General features: G+C 43.7%; 1 protein-coding gene across 1 annotated transcript in view; it reads left to right on the plus strand.

Moving 5' to 3' along the window:
* The first annotated feature begins 12,617 nt into the window (after positions 1–12,617).
* The window catches only part of LOC145417998 (uncharacterized), a 157,894-nt gene continuing 155,825 nt past the window's right edge, over positions 12,618–14,686 (plus strand). The window contains exon 1 of the mRNA XM_080286540.1: positions 12,618–12,645. Within this exon, the coding sequence (XP_080142666.1) occupies positions 12,618–12,645 (28 nt within the window). The remainder of the gene's footprint in view (positions 12,646–14,686) is intronic.

The raw sequence follows: 14,686 nt of genomic DNA on the forward strand, positions 1-14,686 counted from the left end.
CCAAGGTGTGAGAAAGGGAGAGGAAGTAGGGAGAAAGACACAGGGAGAACAGATTTACGTACACCAGGGCTAAAAGTACCATTAACGACCACTGTGATTTGTGGCGCTGAGAGTCACAATCGCACTAACTTGGGGTCGTATCTGACTGGGTTTAGGACGACCTCTGGCTTCTCCTCCTTAGCTATATCTTTTACACGTGACAGGTAGCTAATTAAGTCTCTATACAACAACGATCACCTTCTTCCATGTCACTGCATTATCTTTCATATATATCCCTTTTAATTCAGTGACGAACCTTTCATTTTATTCTTGCTATCTTCAGACGATTTTTATAGAAGCAGATGCATCTCTAGGAGAGGCACTGTCCGTCCGTCACTCACTAACGTTTTACTTCAGTGACTACCGAAACCCCCATATCGGGACCATGAAGCTTCAGCATTTATCTAGGACTTTCGTAACTGCTTAAAATTCGGCATGATGGCTAGCGACGAAAGTATTAATGATCACTGCACTTCAACCACTCGGTACGAAAAATAAACCACGTGAATAAAAATGTCAAGCAGAAGCAGGAATAAAATATCATCGTAATGGGTAAATAATGCGATATATGATACAGTATCATAAATAATAATGAACAAGGGGAAAATATTATGAGGCCATGACTTTCAGTGGTCAGAATGAAGAATGAATAAAGGTGAGGCCCATTCTCCTCAGGTACGCTTGTGATAGTGGTACTCTTGTTACTCTGACGCTTCTCTTTTTTGGATCCTACCTACCCCATCCCTTCCGCTTCTTCCTTCCTCTCCTCCTCTTTTTTTTTTCTTTGACTTTCCTTCTCCATTCCATCTCCTTTCTTCGTCTTTTTCTTCTTCTTCTTCTTCCTCCTCCTCCTTTCCTTTCCTCTCCTCTCGTCTTTCTTTGACTTCCCATCTCCACCTCTATCTCTCATTTCCTTTGACCTTGCTTCTCCTCCTCCTCCGCCTCCGCCTCCTCCTCCTCCTCCCTGGTCAGTATAAAGGCATAGGGGGCGTAGAGGGCAAGAGGAGGGGGGGGGGAGGAGAAGGGCAGATCCATTTTATTACAGCAATTTGGAAGTTGCTCTCTAGGGTGTGCACTTTATGAGGGTGTGAGTGTCTTTCTCTTTTCTCTCCCCCTCTTTTAGTCTCTCTCTCTCTCTCTCTCTCTCTCTCTCTCTCTCTCTCTCTCTCTCTTCTTTGTGGCATTCTATTTCTCTTTCCCAGTAACACATATCGACTCTCACTCATTTTCCATTTTCTTTGTAATGCTATTCTTAAATTTTCTATTTTCTATTTTTCTTTCATATTTCGGTGTGTATATATTATCTTTACCTATTTCCCTTTTCTTGGAGTACTTATCCGATTTCTCTTTATTTTTGTTTTATTTTCTGCATCTTACTTTATTTCTGTCTCTTTTTCCAGGAGTATTTATCGTTTTCTTTATCTTTATTTTGTTTTCCGTCTCTAAGTTCATTCCTTCTTCCCCCTCGCTTCTTCCTTAACCCCTTCAGCACGATGACTTTATATTTCCCCTGCCGGAATAACGCACTTACATTCATTTCAACCTTTTCAGTCCAATGACCTGTTCTCCATTTTCCCCTGCTCTCTCCATTTTTTTTTTAAATTTGGGGAGACTTTATTAATCAGACAGGTAGAAATGGCCCTAATTACCTCATCACTACGACAGGTGTACCCAAAGCTGAGTGGACGTAAAGAGAATAAATCAATAAAAGACATGGGTTAAGGGAGGCCTCTTGTGATAAAGGCAGTAAAAACTTAATCTAACATCTTAAGCTCCAAACTCACTCCTCAGCTAGAGAGAGAGAGAGAGAGAGAGAGAGAGAGAGAGACTAAAGCAAGTAGCAACAACAAAAAGACTGTGGATCGTATTCTAAGTGACGTTGGATATTTCGTTACAGCTCTTCCTAAGCGACTTATTCTGCATATTACACCTCGATATCCCTTTGTATGTTCTTAATACAAACAAAGTAAACAATAAAACGCTATACACAACATACAAAGGCAACGCTAAGGTCTAAAATGTAGCATAAATCGCTAAGGAAGACGTGTTTAGCAGCCTTCCAAGCACGGTAGAATCCAGCCCAAGCATAAATCGCTAAGAAAAAGCTGCTAAGGAACCTCCGAAGCCAGGTAGAATCCAGCCCCCCTATGCTAATTCCTGGGCCACTTTCTCGTTAGCGTAGTTTAGCCTAACCGGGGATGGCAGGAAGGGAGGTGAGAGAAAACGAGGATGCAGATAAGAGTAACGCAGATGATCGCGAGGAAGAGTCTTGAATTGCTGTTTATCTTTCTATGTGGGAAATTAAAAGCCTGATAATGATTGCCAGACTGATAAAATAAAGGAAAAATAAGGATCTGATAAGAGGCTGTAACTTGAGGGCTGTGGAGATAAGATTAACGAGGATGCACATAGAGTAACGCAGACGATCCTGAAGAAGTGCTATCATTTGGAGTTTGTTTTTATCTGGGAATTAAAGAGTTTGATTAGGACTGATAGACTGATAAAATAATGGAAAAACAAGGATCTGATAAGAGCCTGTAAGATAAGGACTGAAAAGAAAAGATTTTCAGAGAAGATGGCGAGGAAGAGCTGTGGATTTAAGACGATTACGTTGGAGTTCAGAAGCTTGATAATGACTGATAGACTGACAAAGTAAAGGCGAAATAAAGATATGTTTTTTGGCAGGTGAGAAAGATAACAGTAATAAGGAGAGTGGCTAAAATATGGAACATCAACTTAAAAACTGTATATATGAAAGTAATATTGATAATTGGGATGAAGAGGCGTCGTCTGGAGGTTAAGAGAATATTTTGAAAGTCAGACGGGTAATAATGATGCGTGTGAAAATAAAGCAAAATAAATGTAACTAATAAAAACAGCATAAAGTAACATAAAGGAGATGATCGCGGGAGAAGAGTCAGGATTTGAGGCTTTAGTGTTTATGTGGGAAATGAGAAGCTTAATAATGAAAGTGACAAAATAAAAGAAAAATAAGACCCTTTACTTATTTTCTGTAGCAATAAGGCATAAAAGAGACGATCACAAGGAAGAAAAATTACTTGTATTTGGAACTAAGACGTTTACTTGGAAAATAAAGGCAATAAAGAGGGCAAAAATGGTAAAACATAATAAAAAATAAAGGAAATAATGCTAGAGATCACAGATAAACAAAAGGTGTATTGTGTCTTATCACCTGTAAAACTAATCAATGGCAGGTAAGAGGTGCCATAGAAAACGAAGGGCCTTTATTAGCAGGGAGACCAATAAAGGAAGTAAAGCCACAGAAATAAAGGCGACAGTATACATTTTTTAGTACGTGTATTGCGCCAGGGTAGGAAAGGAGGATAAAATGGATGATTAAGAACAGAGAGAGAGAGAGAGAGAGACAGAGAGAGAGAGAGAGAGAGAGAGAGAGAGAGAGAGAGAGAGAGAGAGAGAGAGAGAGAGAAATATATATACAGTAAGGGTATAACAGGACGAATATCTGAATTTTCTGTTAGGTCTACCCTGTCTAGCCAACCAAATATTTTAGACCAATAAAATCATACAAAACTGACCAAGAAAATAAGGCCTAAAGAACACCTGATTTACCACATAAGACGGGGATTTCTATGTAACCTGATTTCTTTGGCTACAGAAAGAATACATGATGGAGGGAAAAACAAGGGAGCCGAGAGAAAAGCTACTGTGAACGTCTGACTTACCTCTTTGGATAGGGATTGCCACACGAGCAGTCTGTGGCCTCTGTGTCACCTGGAAAGGAAGAATAACGTGAGGTGATAAAATAGTGGAGCGAACAGATAGATAGATAGATACGTAGATAGACAGATAGATAGATAGATAGACGGATAGACAGATAGAGAAAAAATAACACCAAATAATTACTCAATATTTCCCTGCTCCACTCAACATTATGAAAAATGAAATGAAAAGAGTATTGTAAAACCACACAAGAAGGATTCGAGGTGAGCCAAGTGGAAACATGGACAAGGAGGAAAAAGGGAAAAAAAATAGGAAATCGAGAATAAAGAGGAGAAATAAACAAATAAAAGGAAAAGAAAAGGAAAGGAAACTGGGTGAGAGTCAGTGGGTTAGAAGGAAGAGTTATTGGAAGAGATGGGAGATGCAAAGAGAAAGGAAACGAAAAGAAAGGAAAGGAATGGAAAAGAAAGGAAAGGAAAGGAAAAGGGTCTGGCAGGTGAGAGTTACACAGAAGGAAAATGAGAGGGAGAGTGAGTGGGAGTGATTAGGCTCGAAGCAAGAGTTACTGAAGAAAAGGGGAGTTACTCAGAAGAAAGAAAAGCAAGGAAAGTTAGTGAGAGACAGGTTAGTGCCACCTCCTCCAAGGCCCACTTACGGTAATTCCATGGTTGAGAAGTAGGTATCCGGAGGGAGAAGAAAATCGAGAAGGACTGGCGGAAGTTACAATAAGGAACCAGGACATAAGGAAGAGTTTGACAATCAGAAGAAACGCAGAAAAAGAGAAAATGGAAAGTTAATGATTGCAGCTCATAAAGAGAAAGGAACACGAAGAGGAAGTGTATGCAAGAATAATGAACGAGCTGGGTTAAGAGATGATCGTACAGAGTTTCATGGGGAGAGACTAAGGAGAGAGAAAGTTATTACAAAGGTAAGGAAAGAAAAGCAGTCAATGGAAATGAGGTAAAGAACATGGCGTAAATAAGTACGAAACAAGAGAGAAAAGGATAGAAAAGGAACGACAAAACAAGAATAGGAAGAATGGAGAACTGACCACAAGAAGAGAAAGGAAAAGGAGTGAATGAGAGCGAGGGCAAGAAACCAGCTGGGTTATAAAGAAAGGAAAAGATAGGAGAAGAAAGTAAATTGAGAATAAGAGTAATCCTCCCAATTCCTCATCAGAGTGGACTATGATGATGCAAGAAGTAAAACAAGAAGCGCAGTGAAAGAAAGATATATACAGCCAATACAACCAGTACGGTTATTGAGAAGAAAAGGAAGGGAAGGAAAAGACAGGAACGCAGAGTAAAGAAGTAGAAGCGAGAAAAGGAAAGGGGTGAATGAAAAGAAGTCAATCGATTTAAAGAGAAAACGAGAAAGGAAAGGAAAACAGGCAAGCAAAGGAGTAGAGGCGAGAAAATGAAAGGAGTGAATGAAAGCAGGAATATTAAAGAGAAGAAAGGAAAGGAAAGGAGTACAGCCGAGAAAGGGAAATTTGTGAATGAAAGCAAAGAATAAGGAACCAATTCAGTTGAAGACAAGAAAGGAAAGGAAAGCAAAGCAAAGGAGCAGAGGCAAGAATAAGGTGGACTCTTTCCCCCAGCTCCAGTTAGTGTAAATTCGTGGTGTAGAGTGGGTGTATCCAGAGCGCCGTGAATTAGCTGCTGAGGCCGTGACCAGACTCTCCAAGGAACCCCACCACCGCTCCAGAGGGGGTGAAAGTCCTCCTGAGTCCTCCTGAGTCCTTCTTGCCTCATTCTCAAGTCGGTGGCGACGTATCTATAGTGCGTTTGTTCTAACCAGACAGGGACTTCTAACTCCTTTCACCTCAGTGATGTGTGGTTAGATTGGTGGCTGATACAACTGTGCCCCACCCCATCCACTCTTCTAACTGACCCACATACCGTTAATTCACTTTCTGGCTGATCCACCTATGTCCCTCCCCACTTACCTCCACCCTAGTTATCCACCCAGCGTCAATCCTCCTGCCCGCCCCGCCCTCACGTCGCCTGATCCGCCCGATTATTGGCGTGTCTCATCTTAGCCTCCCTGGACGATCCACACAAGCTGCCTAAGTGCTGAGTGATCCAAGGCTTGGCACCGAGGATGGCAAACACGAAACACACAGCATGGCATCTGACACACACCGACACGCAACACAGCATTACAGGACACATACCAACAGCATACACAGCCCAACTGACACATTTCAACGCGATACACAAAGTAGGACACATACCACGCTGAACAACATGGCACATACCGACGCGACACATAACAACATGATACATAATACAGCATGCAGCGTAACACAGCATAACTCATACCATCACTACACATTACAGCATACACATGACACCTCACGGAATATTACACATAGTATGTCATGGTAAACCAAATGACACATAAAACTCCACATGACACAACACAGCATGGTATACAGCACATAACACCACATAACCAAACACAGCACATTAACCACATAAAAAAAAAAGTGATGATACAGAACACCACACAGCATATATTGGTATAGCACGACCTCTACACACACACACACACACACACACACACACACACACACACACACACACACACACACCACCAACTTCTCTCACACCAACACACATTCTCGCTCCCAGAATAACCAACCCTGATAGCTTTAGGAAGGCTCTTTATATCGCCAGTACCTCGCTCTAACTCTGCTCTCCCCCACAACCTTCCTTCTCATTATCGTCTTCGGTATGAGGGGTGCTGTTAAATACGTGGCTGAAAATAGAGTCAAATAGAGTCAGATGTGCTTGGAGGGAGTATTAGTGTCGTCCTGCCTATACTCTCCTTTGCTACAGTTCACTCACTTAAACTTGGCCCAAATTTTATCCTCCTGCAGCATATTTACCGTAACTATGCGGCAAAATAAGATGACACTACAGCTCTACATCCATTCCACTTCACTTATTCGTGACTAGCTCCATATTCTAGTGTTAATCTCTTATTTCTACCGTACCTCTGTGAGCATCTGACGATTTTATTCAGCCCGGGAGCGACTTTTCTTGCTGGAGGGGTAGATGAAGCATTTTGTTGACCCCTTCACTACCAGGATCCGTTTTTAGTTGAACAAAGTCGTCTAGCTACTCAGGATAAAAAAGTTAACGCCAGGGATTGCTCTATATAATGACCAAACAAGACTTAACACTTGCTTCACAAACAGTCTTACTCTTGCCCTAAGGAACGCAAAGAAAATGGGTGTTTGTTAGGTATAGCGGTGGAACGATACACCCATGTACTAAATTCAGGCTTAGACTAGGCAATTTTATTCGGCTAAAGAAAAAATCCGGACATATTTTTAATTGTTACATTATACACTAGCTTCCCCTCGTCCTTTGTCTTTCCACTGAGCCTGGGGAAAACGGGGTGTGGGTGAGGTACGGGGGCGGGTGCGATTAATTTGGGCGGTGATCTTGTGGAATTCATCCGCAGAGCCAATTCCATTACCCCGACCTGGCCCCAATTAGTTTGATGACTCGTACTCGGTCGGGTGTGCGAGTATAATGACCCGCTAATGGTTAAATCGAGGAAAGAGTGAAATACGGGCCTCATCCGGCTAAGGGGGTGAGGTGAGGTGGTGGCTGGAAGTGGCTGAGGATTTGCTGAAAAGTAAAGTGGAAAAGTGGAGGGGAAAAAAAAAAACATAGGTTGAAAGATAAGAGGTTGAAAAAGAAAAAAAGGAAAAAGGAGACTGAGTTGAAGGGCGGAGGAGAAACAGCACTGGCAGAGTAGATGGATTGAAGGATAAACTGTACATGGCTGAAGTAAGAAAGGAGAGGAAAGACAGAATCGAAACAGGTTAAGTAACAGAAAGGTCAAATACGGACCAATTCTGCTAAAGGGAGGCCGGTGGTTGGGGATCGAGGAAAAGTTGGTGGCTGAAGAATAAAAATAAGGTGGATGGAAGAATTAAAGATCAGGGACAGAAGGAAGTAACTAGAGGGATGTGGAGGTGGAAAATGAAGAAGATAGGCCCATGAGGTGAAGTAGTGGAGGTCGCTGGTTGGGTAGAAAAGGTTGAGAGTTTGGGAAAAGTAAGTGGACTGATGGTGAAAATGATGGGGCTGACGAAAGAAGTGGAAAGTCAGCATGGCAAGGATGGACTGGGGGAGAGACGAATAGGATGTGGAGGAAGAGTGGATGAGACTGATCAGGCAGAGATAAGGTGAGATGTAGAGATAGACTGAGCAAAGATAAACTGAGATGCAGAGACAGTGGGCAGAGATAATTTAAAATGACCAAGAAAAATAACCCTTAGCACTGACAAAAACACAATCATTTGTCAGTAGTGAAAACAAAATATCAGAATTATCGTACGGATCTTGCTTTTGGCTTAATTTTTTAAAATCTATCTTTTAAAAGGAACAACTTTTGCCGGTTCTCATCTGCGTGGCTTTTATTTACTCATTTATTTATTTATTTACTTACCGGTATGTCTTTGCACTGGAAAAAGAAAATAAAGCTGTGGTTCCCTCAAATATTTTCTCAAGCCAGAATCCTACAAACATGAAGCCAGTACCAAACCGACCGAGCCACGAGCCTCCCATGGATACAAAGGGCCCGACAGTGGTCCTCCCCCTTCCCCTCCACCCTCCTCGCCATCAAAGGAGAGGTGTGGGGGGCGCCCTTCCCAAAACAAGAGCTGTTTGTCTTCGCGGCGACCTCGACTTCACCTGTTTATGTTCGATTAATTTGCATGTAAGTTGGTCGAAATTTACTGAGAGGGGGAAGTTTGTGGACCGTGAGGAGGGAAGAGGAAGGGTGACCAAGGGTGGAGACTCTCTCTCTCTCTCTCTCTCTCTCTCTCATTTTACAGTACGCTCCATTAGAAATCCCCTCACAACTCTTTTCTTTCATCTTCCGACCTCACTTGGCCTTCTCCCGTTTCTTTACTTCGCCTCTCCCTGAATTCACTCCTTTTCCAAACCACCTTTCACCCATTCATTCCACTCCAGCCTCCATCCACATTCCATTTTTATTTTACCTCGAAGCTCTTAAATTCTCATCCTCTCTCCACTCCACTTTCGTTATCTTCTCTCTGATCTATTTCTCTCCACTGCCTTTCTTACCGTCCACCATGAGTTATATTTTTATCGTCTCTCTTTTCTCTGTCTCCCCTCTTCTCTTCCACCTCACACTCCATTCTAATGCTCTCTAATTCTCTTCTCTTTTCTTCTCTCTAAAATGATTCTCTTCTCTTTTCTTCTCTCTAAACTGATTCTCGTTTCTTCTCTCTAATTTCCACCCTCAACAACATTCTCATCTTCCTTACAACTTTATTCTTCTCCCCTGCTCTTATTTTACACTTTTCATCACAGTCACTTTACACATACATCCTCCACTCCATTCTTGTCCTCCTTCCATCCTGTTCTCGTCCATCTCCTCTCTAACCACAGCCACCATCCTCTCCTGCCGTCTACCACAAGCTCTCTCTCTCTCTTTTCATTCCTCTCTTTTCCTTGCTTCCTTTAGTCTCTTCTCATCTTCCTTCGCGCCACTCTCCACCTATTCCCTTCATTGTAATCTCATTCCCTCTCCTAGTTTCTTCTCTTTCGCAGCATCCAACAAACACCTTATATCCATTTTCTCCACTACGATTCTGCCCTCCCTCCTTTCCAGTCTTATCCTCTCTCCATTCCATTTCTCATCCCCGTTTTTCGTCTCTCCTTTCTCCATAGTCACTCCCTGCCTAGTTCCTCAATTTAATCTCTTCCCCTCTTCTCGGACCCATCCACATCCACTTCCTCTCCCCCTCCAGGTTAATTCCATTCTCAGAGGGAGGGGACGGAGGAAGGAGGGATGGAGGAGGGAGGGATGGAGGACGGAACAGTGGACCCCATGGAGAGAAGGGTAATGGCTTGTGGCCCGGCTGACGGAGTGGCCCATCCTTGAAGCCAGATGGGACGGACCCTGACCCCGGGAAACACAAATGCACTTACGATCCATTCCCCGTCGTAACTAATACTTTGATCTGCAGGAAGGACAAGGAGGCTGTCGAATCTTCCTCAGCCTCCTCTTCTAACTTCATAAGTAATTTTTAGTAATGACACGAAAATTACTGCAGGCTATAACTTTTTTTTTTGTGTGTGTGTGTGTTTTTTTGCTGCTGGAAGATAAGGAAAATGAATTCAAAATCTTCCCCTATCTACTTCTTCCTGGGAAAACATATCTAAGTTACGACGGAAAATCGATCGTAAGTGTGTCTGAGTATCCCATCCCCCTAAGAGGCGGCTTGTGTCAAAGAAAACGTACTGGTGTGTAAATATGACAAGGATAGCGCTGGTGCTGCTGTTAAGGCCATTTCAGAGTCGGAAGGGATGTAATTAGAGAACGATAAGACTTAATGATGCCAAGGTTGGGATATAATTTGGGTTTCTTATCGTTCCTGGTCTACACATTGGATCAGTTCTTTACCCACAAGAGTCGTTTCGCTAAAAAAAAAGAAAAGAAAGAAAAAAAGAGTCGTTTCTAGTAGAAATAGCATAGTTCTTCGGATGCAGCAGCTTAATTTTTAAACGTACAAACTAAATAATATATATATAAATTAGAAACGCACAGTCTCTCTCTCTCCCTCTCTCTCTCTCTCTCTCTCTCTCTCTCTCTCTCTCTCTCTCAGACAAGCAAGGGATCACCACGGTCACTGGGCAATATACTGGCTAGGAATATATCTCTCTCTGGGCGGCTCCTCTACCACAACACCACACTACCACAACACCACACCGCCACAACACCACACTACCATAACACACTGCCACAACAACACAGTCACAACACCACACTACCACAACACCACACTACCACAACACCACACCGCCATAACACCACACTGCCACAACACCTCACTGTCACAACACCACATCGCCACAACACCACACTGCCACAACACCACACTGTCACCACATTGCCTCAGCACCACAGAAACCACACCACCAAAACACCACATCATAGTGCCATATCTTCAATACCACAACAAGCTATACCACAACAAGTCATCACTATCGCCACAATTTACAACCACAAACCACACCACGACAACACAAAACCACAGCACCACACTACCACAAAGTTTCACTACCACAATACCGCACCGTCAAACAGCCATATCACACTACCACACCACACCATTCCAAACACCACAAAACTTAATTACCACAACACTCACCACAATATTACCACAGCACTTCTCTGCTCCTCTTCGCAACCACATCGTAACTCAACCATACCTCACTACCATTACATTATACTACCACAAATCTCTCTCTCTCTCTCTCCACATCACCTTACTAGTTACTTATAAGTTTATCTATATTAACCAGTATTTTTCTGTTTATCCTTTATATAACTTTTCTCTCTCATGAGCTTTCACTTCTCATTTCCTTTTTTCATTTTCCATCATTTCCTTTCCATTCTCTTAAATTTATATTGAGAGTCGGGGGTGTGTGAGTGTTCTTAGCATCTTTTCTTCTGGGCATAGATACGGCAGCCCGTTCTCTAAGGGCCAAGAAGCTCTCTTTACGTGCGAAACACCTTAAGATGCACATTCCACCTTACAGCAATATTCTCTTATGTCCTCTATATCGACACATACTTTGCATATATATAGCACAGGATAGAATGTTACCGTGTCATCTGGAGAAAATGAACCAGGAAGTAAGAGGTGTTAAGAACTTCCTAGGCACTCCAAACTATCGCCTCCAAGTCTCTCCACGCACCCTACCCTCTTCCTCCTCCTCCTCCTCCTCCTCACACTCTTATGAAAATTCCTCTCGCTTTCCTTATTGCCTCTTTCCTCCATATTGCCCTCATTCCTCTTTGGCCTGACCTCCCTTTTTCTTCCCTCTTTTTGATCAACTCCTGTCTTCTCTTTCTTTTTCTCTCTGTTCATCTTATTAGTGCTCTTTTTTTTTTTAATAATTTTTTTTTTCTCTCTCTCTCTCTCTTCCAGACTCCTGAGCCACCTACGACTAATATAAACTCCCGTTCCCTCTCTTTCTCCCCCATACTCCACATCTCTCCTCGTACACTTAGCTCCCCTTCCATATACTCTTTTTACAGCCAATTTTCTTCCTTCTCCCCACATTCTCCCTCTTCTCCCCATTCCTCCCTCGCCTACGACTCATATTCGCATCCCCTCTTTCCCAATTCCCCTCTCCCGTCGTTCCCCTCCCCATATACGTAACCCCATCTATAAACTTCCCTCCCCATACGTACTCTTCTCTGCCTAAATATTTTCATTATATGATGTCTTATATTTTTCTTAACACCTCCCCCTCTTCCCTACGACTCCAGGACCCCCCCCCTCTCTCTCTCTTATTCGTATTCCTTCTCCCCCTCCCCCCTTCCTCCCCATACACATCCTCTCCCCATATATCTTTCCTACAACAACTGCTATCTATCCCCTCCCTCCCCGCACCTTCCCTCTGATTCTTACTTCTTCTAGACACACAAAGTACCTCCTCCTTCATCCCTCTTCCCCCTTTCTCCATTCCCCTCCCCTCTCTCCCCATACACACCTCCCTTCCCCTCTCCCCATACACGCCTCCCCTCCCCCTCACCCGAAACACATCTCCCTTATCCCCTCTTCCTATTCACGCTTCCCCTCCCCCTCTCCCCATACACGCCTCCCCTCCCCCCTCACCCCATACACGCCTCCTTTCCCTCTCTCCCCATACACGCCTCCCCTCCACCCTCTCTGCATACACCCCTCTCCTCCTCCCTCTCCCCATACACGCCTCCCTCTCTCCCCATACACGCCTCCCCTCCCCTCTCTCCCTATTCAAGCCTCCCCTCTCCCCTCTCCCCATACACGCCTCCCCTCCTCCCCATGATCCCCAATGAAGGCTGTGTTCGTGGGTTGCCATTGTGGGTGGACAATGGTCTGGCTGAGCTGGTAATTCCAAATGAAACAAGAGACTCGCTCCTGGATTACTTGTTGGGCGCCGGGGGAGGAGGAAGAGGGGAGGGGAGAAGAGGAGGGAGGAAGGAGAGGTGAGAAGTGGGAGGGAGGGGAGGGGAGAAGAGGAGGGACGATGGATAGGTGAGAAGAGAGAGGGAGGAAGGTGCGAGACGGGGGAGGGTGGGAGGCTGGGGAGAGAAAGTGAGAAAGGGGAGGAGTACTGTAGTTAAGGAGGGACCGAAAGAGGGAGAAGCTCCGAGAGGAAGGGAGGAGGGAGGGAGGGAGGGAAGGAGGGAGTGGAGAGAGAACAGGAATGCAAAGGAAAGCAAACAGCAAGTGGCCTGTCAGTCCTTTTGAAGCTGTTTGTTATTGGGCGGGTTATAAGTAGATCAGTAGTTTATGGGTCAAAGACAAGGATAGGACAGCAGGAGGGATACAGAGGGAAGGGAGGGAGGGAGACTAGGAGAATGAACAACACGGAGGGAGTTTTGGAGGAATGAAAAAAAAAAAGGAAAGAAAAGGGCGAGGAGTTGGGGGAGCTTGGGGGGGGGGGAGGAAAGAGGAAGAACAGTTGGAAATTGAGGGAAGGAGGGAGGGAGATAATCAGAAAAAGAGGGCAAGGAGGAAAGTAAGGGTGGATGGGGAGGAAGAAAGGAGGATGAAGGGTGGGGAGGGAGAGAGAAAAAGGAAGGGAGGTGAAACAGAAATGAGGAGGGAGGGAGGGAGGGAGGGATGTAGGTAAATAGGCTGAGAGATAGAAAGAGAGAGAAGAAAGTAGGTTAAGGAAGGGAGGGAGGGAGGGAGGAAAGATAATAGGATGAGGCAGGAAGGGAGAGGAACAAGCTAGGTAGGGAGGGAGAATGAGAGAACTGGAGAAGAAAAAAAGATACAGATTGGAGACGGATTGGGAGATAGGGATTGAGGGAGAGAGGGAGTGATAGACGGAGGTTGGGGTAGGGCGATAAGAGACTGGGGGGAGACACAGGGGGAGATAAAAAGGGAGTGAGAGATGAGGCAAAGAAGTGGATGTGGTGGGGAGTGGGGGAGCGATAAAAAGATGGACATTTGGGAGGGACTGTGGCGTGTGAGGAAGAAGGGGAAAAGGAAGGATAGACAGGGAGAAAGGAAGAGGGGGAGGCTGGGGGTGGGTAGGGGAGAAAGGGGGAAATGAAGATTGGGGAGGAAGGGAGATGAAAAACCTAAGGATAATGATATAAAAATGCAGACACTAAAACGACAGAATATTTGGTACTTGTAACTAAAAATAAATAAATCGACTCCTAGCAATGACTATAAAAAAATTCAGCACCTAATTCTTAAACATTTCCAGCCTTTATAAGCACTTGGACATATTTGCATGTCGTAATTAAACATGAGAGGCCCAATGAACACCTGTTAAAAAATTCGGCAGCAAAATAATGTTCAGTTTATTTATCTTCTGGACTATGAACACGACGTACATTCAATAATTCCATTTGGTGGGAAAATATGAACACTGTTATTAATCCTTTCAGTTTTTTATTTATTATTGTTGTTATCGTTGGTCCTCTTTGTTTTTTTTATTAAGAGAGATCTATGATGATGAGGGGCTTAATGAACTCTTCGTCTTTAACTCTCTCCTACAAGTTGATACACAATAATCCGCCTGAAAATAATGAGGGATAAATAAAAGGGGCATGGTCGTAGGAAACAGGTTAAATGCTTTACAATGCACTGCCGATACATTAACTATACTTCCCATAAATGACGCCCAGGTTATAACAGTCTCATCAACTCTACTGTGCCAGCCTGTTATTACAAGTCTGAGAACTTTACAAATAATGATGTGTTAAGGTTTTTGCGGACCGCCACCTACATTCACTTGTTTTATCCTTTGACGAGATGCCAACTGAATGCTTTCCTGACCATCGAGTGAGCTGTTCCGTAAATCTAATATCTACAGATTAACACAAGGGAATCAAATAAACTTTCGTGTCATCAGGTTCTTATAATGATTTTAATTTGGAT

The sequence above is a fragment of the Coenobita brevimanus genome, chromosome 14 (genome assembly GCF_032717465.1).
Source record: "Coenobita brevimanus isolate Jiangsu-jjx chromosome 14, ASM3271746v2, whole genome shotgun sequence".
Lineage (NCBI taxonomy): Eukaryota > Metazoa > Arthropoda > Malacostraca > Decapoda > Coenobitidae > Coenobita > Coenobita brevimanus.